The 20,216-nt window shown below is 43.0% G+C and overlaps 1 protein-coding gene across 1 annotated transcript in view; it reads left to right on the forward strand.

Annotated features, from left to right (window-relative positions):
- The window catches only part of PLXNA4 (plexin A4), a 1,088,215-nt gene that overhangs the window by 166,862 nt on the left and 901,137 nt on the right, over nucleotides 1-20,216 (forward strand). The window contains exon 3 of the mRNA XM_053716394.1: nucleotides 19,493-19,675. Coding sequence (XP_053572369.1) covers nucleotides 19,493-19,675 — 183 coding nt within the window. The remainder of the gene's footprint in view (nucleotides 1-19,492; nucleotides 19,676-20,216) is intronic.

The following is a 20,216-nucleotide window of genomic DNA, read 5'->3' on the forward strand; positions in this document are numbered from 1 at the left end:
AGCTTTTTTTTTTTAAATCCTGCTTTTAGATGCAAAGAGGGAGAAACACACACACACACACACACACACATATATATATATATACATACACATACACACACACAGTATATACCATTCCTTTAAACTAGTTGTTGAATTTCCAGTCTTTGACAAAGGAACTATGCAAAAAGAACTTTCTTTAAATGACCCTCAATTATTTATTGTGTATATGAAAGGAATTATACATTTATATTCCTGCAAATTTTAATTTAAAAGTAAATGATAAACAGAACAATAGAGATCACCCACTCAAATGGTGAAAGTCTTTCTAAATATTGGGGCAAAAATGTGTTGCATGGCTGACTGCTTTCCTTTGGGATTTTAATGCCACAGATAACTAGAAATGCAGGCTGCCTTGAAGCTTAGGTTGCTTAATACAATGACATTTTTATGCAGTTAGATGTAATTACTCAGCAACATTAGCACTATTATACTATTGAGCTGCGCTGTGTGATTCGACCGCAGGCTGGAATGTTAGCGTCTGGGAATTCATGCTAAATTATATCGTTTGTTCATATAATGATATAATATCACTATAATAAAGTTTTTATAATATATATCACTATAATAAAGTTTTTATAATATATATCACTATAATAAAGTTTTTATAATATATATCACTATAATAAAGTTTTTATAATATATATCACTATAGTAAAGTTTTTATAATATATATCACTATAATAAAGTTTTTATAATATATATCACTATAATAAAGTTTTTATAATATATATCACTATAATAAAGTTTTTATAATATATATCACTATAATATAGTTTTATAATATATATCACTATAATAAAGTTTTTATAAAATATATCACTATAATAAAGTTTTTATAATATATATCACTATAATAAAGTTTTTATAATATATATCACTATAATAAAGTTTTATAAAATATATCACTATAATAAAATTTCTCATCTTTTAACTGCATAACAATTTGCTGTTATTCCCGAAATAATACTGAAAAAAAAAAAGCTTGTGCAACTTAAAGAGACACTAAACCCAATTTTTTTTCTTTCATGATTCAGATAGAGCATGCAATTTTTAGCGACTTTCTAATTTACTCCTATAATCAATTTTTCTTTGTTCTTTTGCTATCTTTATTTAAAAAGCAGAAATTGAAAGCTTAGGAGCCAGCCCATATTCGGTTCAGCACCCTGGATAGTGCTTGCTTATTGGTGGCTACATTTAGCAAACCAATAAGCAAGCATAACCCAGGTTCTAAACCAAAAATGGGCCGGGTCTTAAGTTTTACATTCCTGCTTTTTAAATAAAGATAGCAAGAGAACATAGAAAAAATTGTAATAGGAGTAAATTAGAAAGTTGCTTAAAATTACATGCTCTATCTGAATAATGAAAGAAAAAAATTTGGGTTTAGTGTCTCTTTAATGCACATAAATAAACACAATCATTTTAATGACTTTCTGAAAAAATGGTGTATCTGGCATATTTTAGCAGAGAATAGAGGGTATATTTGATATGCACCCCCTGTCGTGTCAGGTGATAAGAAAGGAATATGATGAGTTATACATTTCCAGAAATATATAGCAGGGGCATAATAGGTTTGTCTAAAATTAGTGCTTTTTCCTCACTGAGTTCTTGTTTGATTTATGAGACTGTAGCTCCTGAAGTTATGAGGTAGAATAATTTTAATTTGCATACTGCTAGCGGGATGCGCAGGGCCTTGCTGGACCAACATGAAAATGTTTACTGGGTGAGAGGAATTTGATAATAAAATTGTGATGTGGTGAGTCGTTCTCATAAGGAAATTTATGATGCATTGTATGTGCTATCATAAGAGAAAATGTCATAGGAATCCCAACTCATTAATCACAGGTTCTCATATCTTCCTGATACCTTTAGCGTTTAGGTAACCTGCTGGGTTAGAAAAAGGATAATACAGTGACACACACATTCGGCACTCTTCTTGTGAATCAATAACCAGACATGACAAAGTTTTGGGTACAAAAGGCCGCAGCCCGCATTTATTAAACAAACAAGTGTTTACAAATAACACAACCACCTAACCAATGTGGTTACAAAAAACTCTGGGGTGCTGTCCATCATCCACCACACGTGCCTTCCACTGGCTGTTGCCAGGCACGCCCCCTTTTCTTAAACTCTCCCCATCGTCCGATGAGGTACCATTACCACATAAAACTCGCCTGATAAGGCCAGCACCCGCCCTTAGCTGCGACTTCCAAATTCTTAAAACAGGGAGGGAGGGAGGGAGCTTTTCCCGCTTCACAAGGGAACTGATGCTGGCTTCCGCCTCACAACCCTCAATATTTATACTCGCTCCTCCTCCTCCTCAAAATACTGCCTAGCAACCCACTGCTATTGGCCTGTAGTGTGGTCACATGCCCCTGCTCTCAATTCCTTCCTTCCGGGGCTTCTTTGACACACACATTCGGCACTCTTCTTGTGAATCAATAACCAGACATGACAAAGTTTTGGGTACAAAAGGCCGCAGCCCGCATTTATTAAACAAACAAGTGTTTACAAATAACACAACCACCTAACCAATGTGGTTACAAAAAACTCTGGGGTGCTGTCCATCATCCACCACACGTGCCTTCCACTGGCTGTTGCCAGGCACGCCCCCTTTTCTTAAACTCTCCCCATCGTCCGATGAGGTACCATTACCACATAAAACTCGCCTGATAAGGCCAGCACCCGCCCTTAGCTGCGACTTCCAAATTCTTAAAACAGGGAGGGAGGGAGGGAGGGAGCTTTTCCCGCTTCACAAGGGAACTGATGCTGGCTTCCGCCTCACAACCCTCAATATTTATACTCGCTCCTCCTCCTCAAAATACTGCCTAGCAACCCACTGCTATTGGCCTGTAGTGTGGTCACATGCCCCTGCTCTCAATTCCTTCCTTCCGGGGCTTCTTTGACACACACATTAGGCACTCTTCTTGTGAATCAATAACCAGACATGACAAAGTTTTGGGTACAAAAGGCCGCAGCCCGCATTTATTAAGCAAACAAGTGTTTACAAATAACACAACCACCTAACCAATGTGGTTACAAAAAACTCTGGGGTGCTGTCCATCATCCACCACACGTGCCTTCCACTGGCTGTTGCCAGGCACGCCCCCTTTTCTTAAACTCTCCCCATCGTCCGATGAGGTACCATTACCACATAAAACTCGCCTGATAAGGCCAGCACCCGCCACAGACCGACCTACCGTCGGACACCGCCCAACCGGGCTAAGGCCTTCTGTACCCCTTCTTTTAGGTTAAAATTAAATAAGTGCAACCCCACTTCATTGAGATGCACCCCATCCTTAATAAAAAAGCATCTGCCTGATTCCCCTTCAAATTCAACATGGCGAATGCCAAAAACCCCCAACTGAGCAACAAAACCTGATAGAGTCCTGTTAACCTTTCTTCTGGATAAATCCAGCCTCCTGACATCCCAAGCTGATCGCCATTCCAACCTTGTCTCAATTTCAGACCACACAATTAACACCTTCGGGAACAAAACCTTCAACCTACGCATGCCACCCTTCAACTGGTCAATCAATTCTTTTTGAGCCATAAACCCTAAGTCATTTCCTCCAGCGTGTAACACCAAAATGTCAGGAGGCTTGTACAGCCTGGCAAACTTACTCACTGTACTCACTACCCCATCCCATTTGAGACCTCTTACCCCAAACCACTTTACCCCAACCTGTTCCCGAGGAAGACCCAACTGGATTCCTCCTTCCTTTGTTGCTGCAGCTTTTCTCGCCCAGTAAATGAAAGAATGTCCAACTATCCAACACTGAACTGGACCTTTTAAGAAAAACAAAACTATACTATCATGTTAGGACGAACATAACGTTTAAAACACCCCGACTTCCACCTTCCCACCTTTTTCACAACTTCCTCACTCAAACCCAATTCATGCGCCTCAGTTGCCGCGCCTATCCTAAACGAATGGCCTCCAAAGTCTTTTGGGTTCACCCCAGCCACGGACAAAGCCCTTTTAAGTACCGCCACAAACTGATATTTTGACAATGCTCCTCCATCCTCGTGCCTCAAAAGAGGGCCCTCACCACTAGGCCTGATCAACAACAAACACCCCCGATAGCAAATAACTTGATTAAGCGGCCCATACCCTCCTGATCTGTTTTAGATTTTCTAAGCCAAATGGACACTTCCTCCCTTGATATCACCACATCACTAAACCCGATACCGCCATTGTCCTTTCTATTAGCCCCAACCAATTCCAACACTCTAAAAGCCCAGAAAAAGGCTAAAACAAAAGCCACCCGGAACAAGTAATACTCAAACTTAGAATTGCACACCTCCTCCAAAGCCCCAACTATCTTTAATAGTAAACCAAATACAAGTGGACGTCTTTTGTCCCCCTTAGCTCCACCTCTACAAACACCTCTCACCGCCAATTTTACCCAAAACTCCTTTGTTAAATCGACCCATCCCATCAGCTTAAACAGAAAGGCTAACGCCGCCACCTGACGATTCACCATGGATTTTGACATCTTCGCCTCTTTCCATTCCTGCACCCAATCAACCAAGTACCACACCCAATCCTCTTTTGACAGCCTGATCCCATCCCTGTGCAGTCTAAAAAACCACCGTTTCCATACTGGCACGTAAGCTCTTAACGTACTCTGGGCTAAAGCCCCTCTCGCCAATTTCAATCCTTTAAGAAGTCCATCTGCCACAAAGCCCTTGGGCATTCTTCCCCATCCAACTTCGCCTCCGGGGCTGCTTCCCGAAACTTCTGCCACTGTAACCGGGAAAGAGAGTCAGCAATCACATTTTGCTTCCCGGGTACATGCACCGCCCGAAAAAACACATTCCCCCTCAAGCATTCCAGGACAAACACTCGGAGAAGCCGAATCACCGGCCTTGACTTCGTTGTCAACTTGTTAATCGCAAATACCACTCCCAGATTGTCAGAGTGGAAAGTCACCTTCCTGTCCCTCAGCTCACCATTCCAAACCATCACAGCCACCACCAACGGAAACAATTCTAGAAACACCAAGTTCTTGGTTAGACCTTGTTCCTTCCATTCCTCAGGCCATGTATCCACACACCATCTGCCATCAAAATATGCCCCAAAGCCATGTGCTCCTGAAGCATCTGTGTATAAGTGCAACATCTCATCAGATACCGGCCCCTCCTGAATGAGCGACCGCCCATTGAACTCCTCCAGAAAAATCAACCACACTCTTAGATCCTCCTTCAATTCCTTTGAAAGCCGGATCCTGTGGTGTGGTTCCTTCACCCCAACCGTAGCCAATGCCAGACGCCTTCCAAAAACCCTTCCAACTGGGATCACCCGACAGGCAAAATTAAGCTTGCCCAGTAGCGATTGAACTTCTCGCAACGACACTTTCCCCTTCCCAAGCATCCCAGTTATGACCATTCTCAGATCTACCACCTTTTCCCAAGGTAACGAGCACTCCATCAAGACTGAGTCAATCTGGATCCCCAGAAAACTCAACTTAGTCACCGGCCCTTCCGTCTTTCCTGGTGCAATCGGAATCCCGAATTGCTCAGCCACTTCAACAAATGTTTTCAACAACATTTCACAAACTCCAGAACCAGCTTCCCCCACAAACAGGTAATCATCCAAATAATGGACCATCGATGACCTGCCCGCCTTTTTCTTCACCACCCATTCCACAAATGTACTAAATTTTTCGAAATACGCACAGGATATGGAGCATCCCATGGGTAAACACAGATCAACGAAAAATTCCCCTTGAAATTGGCAACCCAATAAATGATGACACACCGGATGGACTGGTAAAAGCCGAAAGGCTGCCTCCACGTCCACCTTTGCCAACAATGCTCCAATCCCCGCTCTCCTGACCACACTCACGCCTTATCAAATGAAGCGTAACGTACTGCTGTCAAAGACGGGTCAATCCCATCGTTAACAGACGCGCCCTTAGGATGAGACAGGTGGTGAATCATTCTAAATTGACCCTCCGTCTTCTTTGGGACCACCCCAAGTGGGGACACCCTCAAATTCGGGAATGGAGGGTCCTTGAAGGGGCCCGCCATTCTCCCCAATGCAACCTCCTTTTCCAATTTAACTTGAACCACCTCTGGGAATTGCTCAGCCGATTTTAAATTCCCAGGGACTCCCGATCCCATTGAACCCTCGAACGGGATACGAAATCCAGAACTGAAGCCCGTCAGTAACAGCTCCGCATCCCCCGCTCTACCCTTTGTCTTACCGTATTGACTTAGCCACGGGGCCATCTCTCTTACCCTCACCGGGGTCCGAGCCCGTAGCAGCACCCTCACCTCCTTTTCCATTCCCTTTTCCTTTCCGGAAACATTTTGCCCCAGAGTGCGCACCTCCGCATCCTGAGCACTCGTGCTTGTATTTGCACGCCCCTCCAAACCTACACACCCCTTCATTAAACTGGAAGCAGAGGCCTTTTTTAATTGCCATCGATGTGGCCCCCACGGTCGTTCCACTAGCCCCCGTTCCTCCACTCCGAAAGGACTGCCCCCTCAAAGGAGTCATTAACTCCAACCACACCCCCATCTCCCTGTCATCCCACCGCATCTCTGGTCGTACCGCCAGCCTCTGGCGGAACTGTTCATCGTACCGCCACCAGGCAAGACCCCCATATGTCCTCTGAGCCCCTGATATTTCATCAAAATAGCAAAACATAGTCGAGCTCTGCTCGGGGAATTTCTCCCCGATCACGCTGGCTAGTATGCAAAAGGCCCTCGTCCAGTTTGAAAAAGTTTTTGGTAATTTCCTCCACTTTTTCTTTCTCTCCTCCTCTTCCTTTTTGCCCTGTTCCCCTTTTGGATCTTCCTTTATCTCAAGTGGTCCAACGGCAACAATGAAAAGATCTCAACAAACTCACGTTTCCATATCTTTTCTTTAACCTCTTTACTCAGATGGATCCCAAGTGGTCCAACTGAGCACAAGCAAGGCCTACGCAAGGCTTGATCCGCCACAATTAACACTTCACCGCTTGTAACCGGCACCGACCCTCCTTTATCTACCCCACTCCCCGAAGGGGTTCCAACCACCGGTACACTAACCTCCTTCACTGCCGGTACCCATGCTCCCGCTGCTGTCCCCACATCACCCCCAACTTTCCTTTTGTCTTCTAATTGAGCCACCAGCTCCTTCAGACCTTTCATCACCGTCTCATACACTCCCCCCGACTCTACTTTTTCTTTCCCCCCCCTGCAGGGAACCTGGCGGCCTTGACACAGGCTCCTGCACCACTATTGTATCCTCTCTTCTCCTTTCCGCCCTGTCACCTGCAGACCTTCTCCCCCTATCATCAATGTTATAAGACATAGAGATTTCCCTTCTACGTGTATGTTCTCGATCTCTATCCCGCCTGCCCCATGTGGGGGACGTATGCCTTTCCCGCTCCCTGTAGTCTATCCTTGGCGTCCGAGATCTCTCCCTCCGCCGTGCCCCTCTGCTCCTGCTCCTGTCCCTTCTGCTCTGTCCACCTGAGCCTCCACCTGATCTCTGTGGAGAATGATTAACATGATGTCTCTGCCTCCTAGTGTCTTCCTTCTCTCTTCCCCTGCCCCTCTCTCGTTCTTCCCTCATTACCCCAATTTTTTCCTCACTCTGATTTACTTGTCCCCCCCCCAGGCACCAGAGAATTGAGCAGCTGCATTAAAGTAGCCATCTCTCCTACCTGTGCCGAACTCTCCGGTTCCGACTGCTGTCCCAATTGCAATTCTTCACCAGCGAAGTCACTGTAAGATTCATTCATCCACAGGACGTCCTCCTCCAGCTCCTGTAATGAAGACTGCACTGCAGGCAACCCCGGCCTTTCCACCGGGACGCCGTCCGACTCCTCCGGTTCTGAAACACAATCATTCACTTCCACATTATTCCTTTTCTCAGTCCTTTTACCCCCACTCCTGTTCTCCCTGCCCCTCTCTGTCTCTGTACCCCTATTCTCCCCATCCCCCCTACCCCCTGTAACCCTATCCCTTTCCCTTATATCCTGTACCAAAACCTCAACGGCCTCTCCAATCCCACTTGATATTCCCCCTGCACTATGCCTGCCAGCCCTGTTCGCCTCAGCTCCCCTTCCTCCACCTACCTCTTTTCCCTTTTTTCCTCTCCCCTTAGCTTGCCCCTTCCCAATACCTCCTCTTCCCCTGCCCAAACAACGTCCACTATTCTCCCTCATGTTCCCTCCAATTCCTCCGCTGCCACACGCAGCACCTACAGTTTCCCTATCCCTCCCCTCACTGCTCCCTAAGTTTACACCTGCTCCTCCAACGCCCCTACCGTTTCTCACATTCCCACATATCCTCTCCCCCCCTCTCCTTCTATTCACACTAGCCCCCTCAAAGACCGAGCCACCCCCCCCTCTCAACCCCCTGTTTACTTATACCGCTCCTGGCGACTGCCACCGCATCCTCCCTGCTCCCCGAACAAACCTCATGCATCACCATTACTCCCCCCTCCCCGCTGCCTACGCTCGTCCCCAGCAACCTAGGCCTCAGTGTTCCCCTCCTACTCCCTGCTGACACTGGAGAGGTGCGCAGCTCCTCCATAGCCCTTCTCTTGCCTCCCGACTTTCCGCTACCTCCCCCTCTGGCCGTATCAGGCCTCCCTTGACCCAAAGCTCCCCTCCTGTCATCCGGACTAAGCCGCACCGGCGGCTTCGTCCGCCTCACCGGCCGACCGCACCGCTCCTGACCTGATGTTCCTGCTGGCTCGACTGTCGACGACCCTGCACCGGAACCGCTGTCCTCCGAAAAGAGCCTCTGCTGGAGCCAGGTAACACCCTTCTCCGCTACCAAGGTCCTTACCTGTTCCAGCAAAAGGCTCACGCTCTCCATTCTGCCTGTCAGCTTTTCCCGCTTCACAAGGGAACTGATGCTGGCTTCCGCCTCACAACCCTCAATATTTATACTCGCTCCTCCTCCTCAAAATACTGCCTAGCAACCCACTGCTATTGGCCTGTAGTGTGGTCACATGCCCCTGCTCTCAATTCATTCCTTCCGGGGCTTCTTATATTACTATACAGCATCATACAATATGTTAGAAGAGAAAGGTGATCTTATCCAGTAAGGTTAGCAATTAATATATGTTTTATTGGCATGTGGCATAAAGTGCTGTCCCAGGACTACTGTCATACTGATGTGTGCCAAGACCTGCTAGAGATTTGTTTAGAAAATTGTCACCAGTTTAGGCACATGACCTCAAAACTGCTGGCCACTCCTTTAACTAAAAGGGCAGAAGACTCTAAAAATAATCATTTTGCATTTGAAAGCTTTATTTTAATAACAGTTAAAAATATAGTTCATGTGACACTTTTAAATGAGGACATTTATAATTACATGAAATTAAATGTTCATGTGTGATTGTAATTACATGCGTCATAATTTGATAGTATTGATTCAAACACATTAGGTTTCAGCATTGTATTAGCTGTGTGCGTTAGGTATTTGCATCATACTGACTGTGTGCGCTAGGTATCATACTGACTGTGTGCGTTAGGTATTTGCATCATACTGACTGTGTGCGCTAGGTATCATACTGACTGTATGTGCTAGGTATCATACTGACTGTGTGCGCTAGGTATCATACTGACTGTGTGCGCTAGGTATCATACTGACTGTGTGCGCTAGGTATTTACATCATACTGACTGTGTGTTAGGTATTTGCATTGTATTAGCTGTAGGCGCTAGGTATTTGCATCATACTGACTGTGTGCGTTAGGTATTTACATCATACTGACTGTTCGCTAGGTATTTGCATTGTATTAGCTGTAGGCGTTAGGTATTTACATCATACTGACTGTGTGCGTTAGGTATTTACATCATACTGACTGTGTGCGTTAGGTATTTGCATCATACTGACTGTGTGCGTTAGGTATTTGCATCATACTGACTGTGTGCGTTAGGTATTTACATCATACTGACTGCGTGCGTTAGGTATTTACATCATACTGACTGTGTGCGCTAGGTATCATACTGACTGTGTGCGTTAGGTATTTGCATCATACTGACTGTGTGTTAGGTATTTGCATTGTATTAGCTGTAGGCGCTAGGTATTTGCATCATACTGACTGTGTGCGTTAGGTATTTACATCATACTGACTATGCGTTAGGTATTTGCATTGTATTAGCTGTAGGCGCTAGGTATTTGCATCATACTGACTGTGTGCGTTATGTTTTTACATCATACTGACTGTGTGCGCTAGGTATCATACTGACTGTGTGCGCTAGGTATCATACTGACTGTGTGCGCTAGGTATCATACTGACTGTGTGTTAGGTATTTGCATTGTATTAGCTGTAGGCGCTAGGTATTTGCATCATACTGACTGTGTGCGTTAGGTATTTACATCATACTGACTGTGCGTTAGGTATTTGCATTGTATTAGCTGTAGGCGTTAGGTATTTACATCATACTGACTGTGTGCGTTAGGTATTTGCATCATACTGACTGTGTGCGTTAGGTATTTACATCATACTGACTGCGTGCGTTAGGTATTTACATCATACTGACTGCGTGCGTTAGGCATTTGCATTGTATTGGGTGTGCGCATTAGATGTTAGTATTGCATTAGCTGTAGGCGCTAGGTATTTGCATCATACTGACTGTGCGTTAGGTATTTGCATCATACTAACTGTGTGTGTGTTAGGTATTTGCATCATACTGACTGTGTGTGTTAGGTATTTGCATCATACTGACTGTGTGTGTTAGGTATTTGCATCATACTGACTGTGTGCGTTAGGTATTTGCATCATACTGACTGTGTGTGTTAGGTATTTGCATCATACTGACTGTGTGCGCTAGGTATCATACTGACTGTGTGCGTTAGGTATTTGCATCATACTGACTGTGTGTTAGGTATTTGCATTGTATTAGCTGTAGGCGCTAGGTATTTGCATCATACTGACTGTGTGCGTTAGGTATTTACATCATACTGACTGTGCGTTAGGTATTTGCATTGTATTAGCTGTAGGTGCTAGGTATTTGCATCATACTGACTGTGTGCGTTAGGTTTTTACATCATACTGACTGTATGTTCCTAATATTATTAAACTGAAAATGTATTCCAGTCCAAAAGAAAATTGTTTTCTAATGATTTTTAATGATTTTTCATAAGTTCTGATCCTGTTTCTGTTGTCAGATACATCTTATTAAGGACCTGATGATGAAGGCGTTTTTTGCTTGGAGAGAAACTGTAGTGCAGACTTCACAGGGGCTGAACTCATTGAATGATCAAAGAAAAAGGGAGGGACTCTTCACCACTGCACTGTATTAGAGAGAAGCCCAGTGCAATATGGCACTGTATGATAGGAGTTTTGTTACACTTACACTTTGTTAATTGTTTTTTTTTAATAATAATTTAAACTTCAGAGGAATGACACTTACACTGTTGCACTTTCTATTTTACTTTTTAATGCATTTAGATTTAGAACCAGCAGTGATTTAAAATAAGGATCATACTTTGTATATTTCTGTATATCTTTTATAATTTACATTGGACTTTGTATTTTCTCTGTTTTTAAATAAAAAAAGCTCCAGCAAATAGGAGGGGCAGGGGAGTTCCCTGGATATGTCTGAAGCTTTCTCACAAGTCTTGTGAAATGCTGTAAGCATTTTACACAAGATGGTCTCGCTGATTTATCTTGCCAGATGTATGCAGGTGAAGTTTGCTTAAAATTGACAATACCCTTATTTAACTTACAGAAAAGTAATATATACTAAACTATAGGCAAAAGTAAGTTAAATTGTAGTGAAAACATTTCAATTTAATTTGTAATTGACACAAACTGCACCTTTATGTCAGCCCCAGGTGTTCTCCAGATACTTTCTGCCTCCCCTGTGAAATTCTGTATCCAACAAAGCTTTATTACTTTTTATAGAAGGCAACACTCATCTCTCTGGGACTTCCAGGTTCTGCCCCTTTTCTTATAGAATTCAGTGAGTTCAGTCCCTGTGAAGTCTGCACTATATTTTTCTCCAGTATAGAGAGTCTTTGCTTATCAGGCCTATATAAAGTTATGAAGCTGGGAAACTGAAGCTTTCAGTTTTTCAGTTTCATTTTAAATACAGGAAATTAAAAATGCAACATGATTTGTAAAACATACATATTATTATTCAAAGTATGATCCTGATTTGTTAAAGTTACAGAAACTCTTGAAAGCTTAATCAGAATTTGTAAATTCACAATCATAAATACACTTTGGTTTACAAAATAAAATACAAAATAGAAAGTGCAAAGTTTAAATGTAATAACATTTAATCTGAAGTGTAAATTGATATAAAATACAAAGCCCACAGTGTAAATGCGGCAGAACTCTCATGTCATGCAGTGCTATATTGCACCGGGCTTGTCTCTCCTTCACATACAGAAATGCACGGAACGCCCTGGGAGAAATAAAGCAAAATCTGCTTTTTAAGAAATTTACTAGGGATCTTGCAGACCTGGAGGATCATTCTAGATCATCTCACCTGAGAGCATTAGATAATCAGGCCCTAAGTGCGCTTGCGTTTGGTATTCCAAACCATTAAGGAACACGTTTTGCACCAGTTTTTGCATAATAATTTTTACATTAGAAAGTAAATAGTAGGACAAGGTTAATTACTATAGTGGGGAAAAAACAACCTAAAACATATTATGCTATCGTCATTATCATCATTATCAATATTATCATCATTATCATCATTATCGTCATTATCATCATTATCAATATTATCATCATTATCATCATTATCATCATTATCGTCATTATCATCATTATCATCATTATCGTCATTATCATCATTATCAATATTATCATCATTATCATCATTATCATCATTATCAATATTATCATCATTATCATCATTATCATCATTATCAATATTATCATCATTATTATTATTATCAATATTATCATCATTATCATCATTATCATCATTATCATCATTATCAATATTAGACATGAAACACATTTATTTTTTCATGATTCAGATAGAGCCAGAAGTTTTAAACTATGTTCTAATGATCTTTTATTATCAATTTTTCTTTGTACTCTTGGGGGCCGTTTTATCAAGCTCCGTATGGAGCTTGATGCCCCTATTTCCGCGCGAGTCCCCCGGAAACAGAAGTTATGAAGCAGCGGTCTAAAGACCGCTGCTCCATAACCTGTCCGCTTGCTCTGAGGCTGCGGACAGAAATCAACCAGATTGGATAGGATCGGGAAGATTGACATCCCCTGCTAGCGGACGATTGTCTGCGAATCTGCAGGGGGCGGCATTGCACCAGCTGGTGCAACAATAAATGCCGAGATCGTATCATGTCCCGCTGGTACTATGATAAATATACCCCTTGGTATATATACTTTGTAAAGCAGGTACATACGTTCAGGAGTGTGCAGGTACATAGCAGGTACATACGTTCAGGAGTGTGCATGTACATAGCAGGTACATACGTTCAGGAGTGTGCATGTACATAGCAGGTACATACGTTCAGGAGTGTGCTTGTACATAGCAGGTACATACGTTCAAGAGTGTTCATGTACATAGCAGGTACATGCGTTCAGGAGTGTGCTTGTACATAGCAGGTACATACGTTCAGGAGTGTGCTTGTACATAGCAGGTACATACGTTCAGGAGTGTGCTTGTACATAGCAGGTACATACGTTCAAGAGTGTGCATGTACATAGCAGGTACATACGTTCAGGAGTGTGCATGTACATAGCAGGTACATACGTTCAGGAGTGTGCATGTACATAGCAGGTACATACGTTCAGGAGTGTGCTTGTACATAGCAGGTACATACGTTCAGGAGTGTGCTTGTACATAGCAGGTACATACGTTCAGGAGTGTGCTTGTACATAACAGGTACATACGTTCAGGAGTGTGCATGTACATAGCAGGTACATACGTTCAGGAGTGTGCATGTACATAGCAGGTACATACGTTCAGGAGTGTGCTTGTACATAGCAGGTACATACGTTCATTAGTGTGCTTGTACATAGCAGGTACATACGTTCAGGAGTGTGCTTGTACATAGCAGGTACATACGTTCAGAAGTGTGCATGTACATAGCAGGTACATAGGTTCAGGAGTGTGCATGTACATAGCAGGTACATACGTTCAGGAGTGTGCATGTACATAGCAGGTACATACGTTCAGGAGTGTGCATGTACATAGCAGGTACATACGTTCAGGAGTGTGCTTGTACATAGCAGGTACATACGTTCAGGAGTGTGCATGTACATAGCAGGTACATACGTTCAGGAGTGTGCTTGTACATAGCAGGTACATACGTTCAGGAGTGTGCTTGTACATAGCAGGTACATACGTTCAGGAGTGTGCATGTACATAGCAGGTACATACGTTCAAGAGTGTGCATGTACATAGCAGGTACATACGTTCAAGAGTGTGCATGTACATAGCAGGTACATACGTTCAGGAGTGTCCATGTACATAGCAGGTACATACGTTCAGGAGTGTGCTTGTACATAGCAGGTACATACGTTCAGGAGTGTGCTTGTACATAGCAGGTACATACGTTCAGGAGTGTGCTTGTACATAGCAGGTACATACGTTCAGGAGTGTGCATGTACATAGCAGGTACATACGTTCAGGAGTGTGCATGTACATAGCAGGTACATACGTTCAGGAGTGTGCTTGTACATAGCAGGTACATACGTTCAGGAGTGTGCTTGTACATAGCAGGTACATACGTTCAGGAGTGTGCTTGTACATAGCAGGTACATACGTTCAGGAGTGTGCATGTACATAGCAGGTACATACGTTCAGGAGTGTGCTTGTACATAGCAGGTACATACGTTCAGGAGTGTGCTTGTACATAGCAGGTACATACGTTCAGGAGTGTGCATGTACATAGCAGGTACATACGTTCAGGAGTGTGCATGTACATAGCAGGTACATAGGTTCAGGAGTGTGCATGTACATAGCAGGTGCATATGTTCAGGAGTGTGCATGTACATAGCAGGTACATACGTTCAGTAGTGTGCATGTACATAGCAGGTACATACGTTCAGGAGTGTGCATGTACATAGCAGGTACATAGGTTCAGGAGTGTGCATGTACATAGCAGGTACATACGTTCAGGAGTGTGCATGTACATAGCAGGTACATAGGTTCAGGAGTGTGCATGTACATAGCAGGTACATACGTTCAAGAGTGTGCATGTACATAGCAGGTACATAGGTTCAGGAGTGTGCATGTACATAGCAGGTACATACGTTCAGGAGTGTGCATGTACATAGCAGGTACATACGTTCAGGAGTGTGCATGTACATAGCAGGTACATACGTTCAGGTGTGTGCATGTACATAGCAGGTACATAGGTTCAGGAGTGTGCATGTACATAGCAGGTACATACGTTCAGGAGTGTGCATGTACATAGCAGGTACATAGGTTCAGGAGTGTGCATGTACATAGTAGGTACATACGTTCAGGAGTGTGCATGTACATAGCAGGTACATAGGTTCAGGAGTGTGCATGTACATAGCAGGTACATAGGTTCAGGAGTGTGCATGTACATAGCAGGTACATACGTTCAGGAGTGTCCATGTACATAGCAGGTACATACGTTCAGGAGTGTGCTTGTACATAGCAGGTACATACGTTCAGGAGTGTGCTTGTACATAGCAGGTACATACGTTCAGGAGTGTGCTTGTACATAGCAGGTACATACGTTCAGGAGTGTGCATGTACATAGCAGGTACATACGTTCAGGAGTGTGCATGTACATAGCAGGTACATACGTTCAGGAGTGTGCTTGTACATAGCAGTTACATACGTTCAGGAGTGTGCTTGTACATAGCAGGTACATACGTTCAGGAGTGTGCTTGTACATAGCAGGTACATACGTTCAGGAGTGTGCATGTACATAGCAGGTACATACGTTCAGGAGTGTGCTTGTACATAGCAGGTACATACGTTCAGGAGTGTGCTTGTACATAGCAGGTACATACGTTCAGGAGTGTGCATGTACATAGCAGGTACATACGTTCAGGAGTGTGCATGTACATAGCAGGTACATAGGTTCAGGAGTGTGCATGTACATAGCAGGTGCATACGTTCAGGAGTGTGCATGTACATAGCAGGTACATACGTTCAGTAGTGTGCATGTACATAGCAGGTACATACGTTCAGGAGTGTGCATGTACATAGCAGGTACATAGGTTCAGGAGTGTGCATGTACATAGCAGGTACATACGTTCAGGAGTGTGCATGTACATAGCAGGTACATAGGTTCAGGAGTGTGCATGTACATAGCAGGTACATACGTTCAGGAGTGTGCATGTACATAGCAGGTACATACGTTCAGGTGTGTGCATGTACATAGCAGGTACATAGGTTCAGGAGTGTGCATGTACATAGCAGGTACATACGTTCAGGAGTGTGCATGTACATAGCAGGTACATAGGTTCAGGAGTGTGCATGTACATAGCAGGTACATACGTTCAGGAGTGTGCATGTACATAGCAGGTACATACGTTCAGGAGTGTGCATGTACATAGCAGGTACATACGTTCAGGTGTGTGCATGTACATAGCAGGTACATAGGTTCAGGAGTGTGCATGTACATAGCAGGTACATACGTTCAGGAGTGTGCATGTACATAGCAGGTACATAGGTTCAGGAGTGTGCATGTACATAGTAGGTACATACGTTCAGGAGTGTGCATGTACATAGCAGGTACATAGGTTCAGGAGTGTGCATGTACATAGCAGGTACATAGGTTCAGGAGTGTGCATGTACATAGCAGGTACATACGTTCAGGAGTGTCCATGTACATAGCAGGTACATACGTTCAGGAGTGTGCTTGTACATAGCAGGTACATACGTTCAGGAGTGTGCTTGTACATAGCAGGTACATACGTTCAGGAGTGTGCTTGTACATAGCAGGTACATACGTTCAGGAGTGTGCATGTACATAGCAGGTACATACGTTCAGGAGTGTGCATGTACATAGCAGGTACATACGTTCAGGAGTGTGCTTGTACATAGCAGTTACATACGTTCAGGAGTGTGCTTGTACATAGCAGGTACATACGTTCAGGAGTGTGCTTGTACATAGCAGGTACATACGTTCAGGAGTGTGCATGTACATAGCAGGTACATACGTTCAGGAGTGTGCTTGTACATAGCAGGTACATACGTTCAGGAGTGTGCTTGTACATAGCAGGTACATACGTTCAGGAGTGTGCATGTACATAGCAGGTACATACGTTCAGGAGTGTGCATGTACATAGCAGGTACATAGGTTCAGGAGTGTGCATGTACATAGCAGGTGCATACGTTCAGGAGTGTGCATGTACATAGCAGGTACATACGTTCAGTAGTGTGCATGTACATAGCAGGTACATACGTTCAGGAGTGTGCATGTACATAGCAGGTACATAGGTTCAGGAGTGTGCATGTACATAGCAGGTACATACATTCAGGAGTGTGCATGTACATAGCAGGTACATAGGTTCAGGAGTGTGCATGTACATAGCAGGTACATACGTTCAGGAGTGTGCATGTACATAGCAGGTACATACGTTCAGGTGTGTGCATGTACATAGCAGGTACATAGGTTCAGGAGTGTGCATGTACATAGCAGGTACATACGTTCAGGAGTGTGCATGTACATAGCAGGTACATAGGTTCAGGAGTGTGCATGTACATAGCAGGTACATACGTTCAGGAGTGTGCATGTACATAGCAGGTACATAGGTTCAGGAGTGTGCATGTACATAGCAGGTACATACGTTCAGGAGTGTGCTTGTACATAGCAGGTACATAGGTTCAGGAGTGTGCATGTACATAGTAGGTACATACGTTCAGGAGTGTGCTTGTACATAGCAGGTACATACGTTCAGGAGTGTGCTTGTACATAGCAGGTACATAGGTTCAGGAGTGTGCATGTACATAGCAGGTACATACGTTCAGGAGTGTGCTTGTACATAGCAGGTACATACGTTCAGGAGTGTGCTTGTACATAGCAGGTGCATACGTTCAGGAGTGTGCTTGTACATAGCAGGTACATACGTTCAGGAGTGTGCTTGTACATAGCAGGTACATACGTTCAGGAGTGTGCATGTACATAGCAGGTACATACGTTCAGGAGTGTGCATGTACATAGCAGGTACATACGTTCAGGAGTGTGCATGTACATAGCAGGTACATAGGTTCAGGAGTGTGCATGTACATAGTAGGTACATACGTTCAGGAGTGTGCATGTACATAGCAGGTACATAGGTTCAGGAGTGTGCACATGGCTGGAGCACTATATGGCAGCAGTTTTACAAGAATGTTATCCATTTGCATGCGCACTTGGGTTTCATATCCCTTTAAATCAATTAGACAACATTTACAGCCTCCATTTTCTTTCTGCCTGCAGCTGTGAAAAATACTTCTCAAACACCTGACAAATGGATATATAAGTTTTAAGTATAATTGCTTAAAGGGACACAAACCCCCCACAAATTCATCCACGAGTCACATAGAGCATATGATATTAAATGACTATCCAGTTTACTTATATTATCAATTGATCTTAATTTTCTTGTTATCCCTTGTTGAAAAGCAGGAAGGTAAGATAAGGGGTGTGCACGTGCCTGCAGCACTATATGGCAGCAGTTTTGCACAATGTTATAAGCAAGAGCACTAGATGGCAGAACCATTTCCTGTCATGTAGCGCTTCATACATGTGCACGCTGCCTATCCCGATATCTCTTCAACAAAGGATAACAGACAAATTAAAGGAATTGGATAATAGAAATGGGAAACTTGTTAAAAATTGTATTCTCTATTTGAATCATGTAATATTTTGAGGGGTTCCATGTCCCTTTAAACGTAGATAAAAATGGAAAAATAGCAAAAAGGATCCAGTGTGTAAGAGTATTTTATTATTGCACTATTGCTGGCATAAACTCCTGCAAAGAGGTGAAGCACATAGGTAAAGTCAGCTCAAGAGCAGCAATGCACAAATCTGGTGAGTCAATCACAATACATAAGTTTGTATCCACCAATCACGATATAGCTCCTAGTATTGAACTGCTTGCTCCAGAACCTACCTAGGTATGCTTTTCAATAAATGATAGCAAGAGAACAAAGTCCATTTGATAATAGAAGTAAATGGATAAGTCTCTTAGAATTGCACGATCTACCTGAAACACGAAAGTTTAGTTTTCACTTTCATGAACCTTTAATCTGAATTAAGAAGATGCAGATGCTCTGGAAAAATATTGCTTTTGATTTAACTAATTCAAACAGGAGATCAAAAATAAAATAACATTTTCTGCTGAATTTCATTTTTTTTCAGGCAGCAATTCTGAATGGACTGAAACAGACTACACAAAATGTCATGTGTGTTTCCTTTATAATACTGCAGAATGATTATATATATATTGGTGTCCAAAAAAGATAAATTGTTTGTGTCCATAAACTCAAGAGGATGTCACAGAATAACTGTAATTTCTTTTGTCATCTCTGTTTGTAGCTTATAACTATCGCTGACAATTTCTGTGGCCTGGACATGAACGCCCCACTGGGAGTATCTGAGATGGTTAGAGGCTTTCCTGTATTCACAGAGGAATGGGATAGGATGACCTCCGTCATTGCCTATGTCTACAAGAACCATTCATTGGCGTTTGTGGGAACGAAGAGTGGCAAGCTGAAAAAGGTAGGATTGTGTGCTTTTATTGCGCTTCAGGTTGGTGAAACGTCTTCCAAGGAGCATAACGCATTACTACTTGTATTGGTGCCTGCAGATTCTGAACTTGGCAGATACAGATTTGTTACAAAATGTGAAGGAATTCGTAGATTTTCAGATTATTTTTATCATCAGACAATTTACAGTAAGTTGTTAGTGATAAAGGTGTTTAATCCAAGCTGTGATTGGTTGTAGAAAGACTGGTCGTCCAATGGCCAAATGGCAAAAGTATTTAAATGAAACATTGTTGTCTTGGTATAAGAATCTAAAACCTTATATTGCTATCTAGTGATCCCAATAAAAAATGCACTCCAATATACACTGTGCCTCTCACTGCATTCTAATATAGCTATCTCTTTAACCCCAATATAGCTTACACTGTATCTCACACTGCATCTAAATATGGCTTACACTGTACCTCACACTGCATCTAAATATGGTGTACACTGTACCTCTCACTGCATTCTAATATAGCTATCTCTGTAACTCACACTGCACCCCAATATAGCTT

This window comes from Bombina bombina, chromosome 6, assembly GCF_027579735.1.
Source record: "Bombina bombina isolate aBomBom1 chromosome 6, aBomBom1.pri, whole genome shotgun sequence".
Lineage (NCBI taxonomy): Eukaryota > Metazoa > Chordata > Amphibia > Anura > Bombinatoridae > Bombina > Bombina bombina.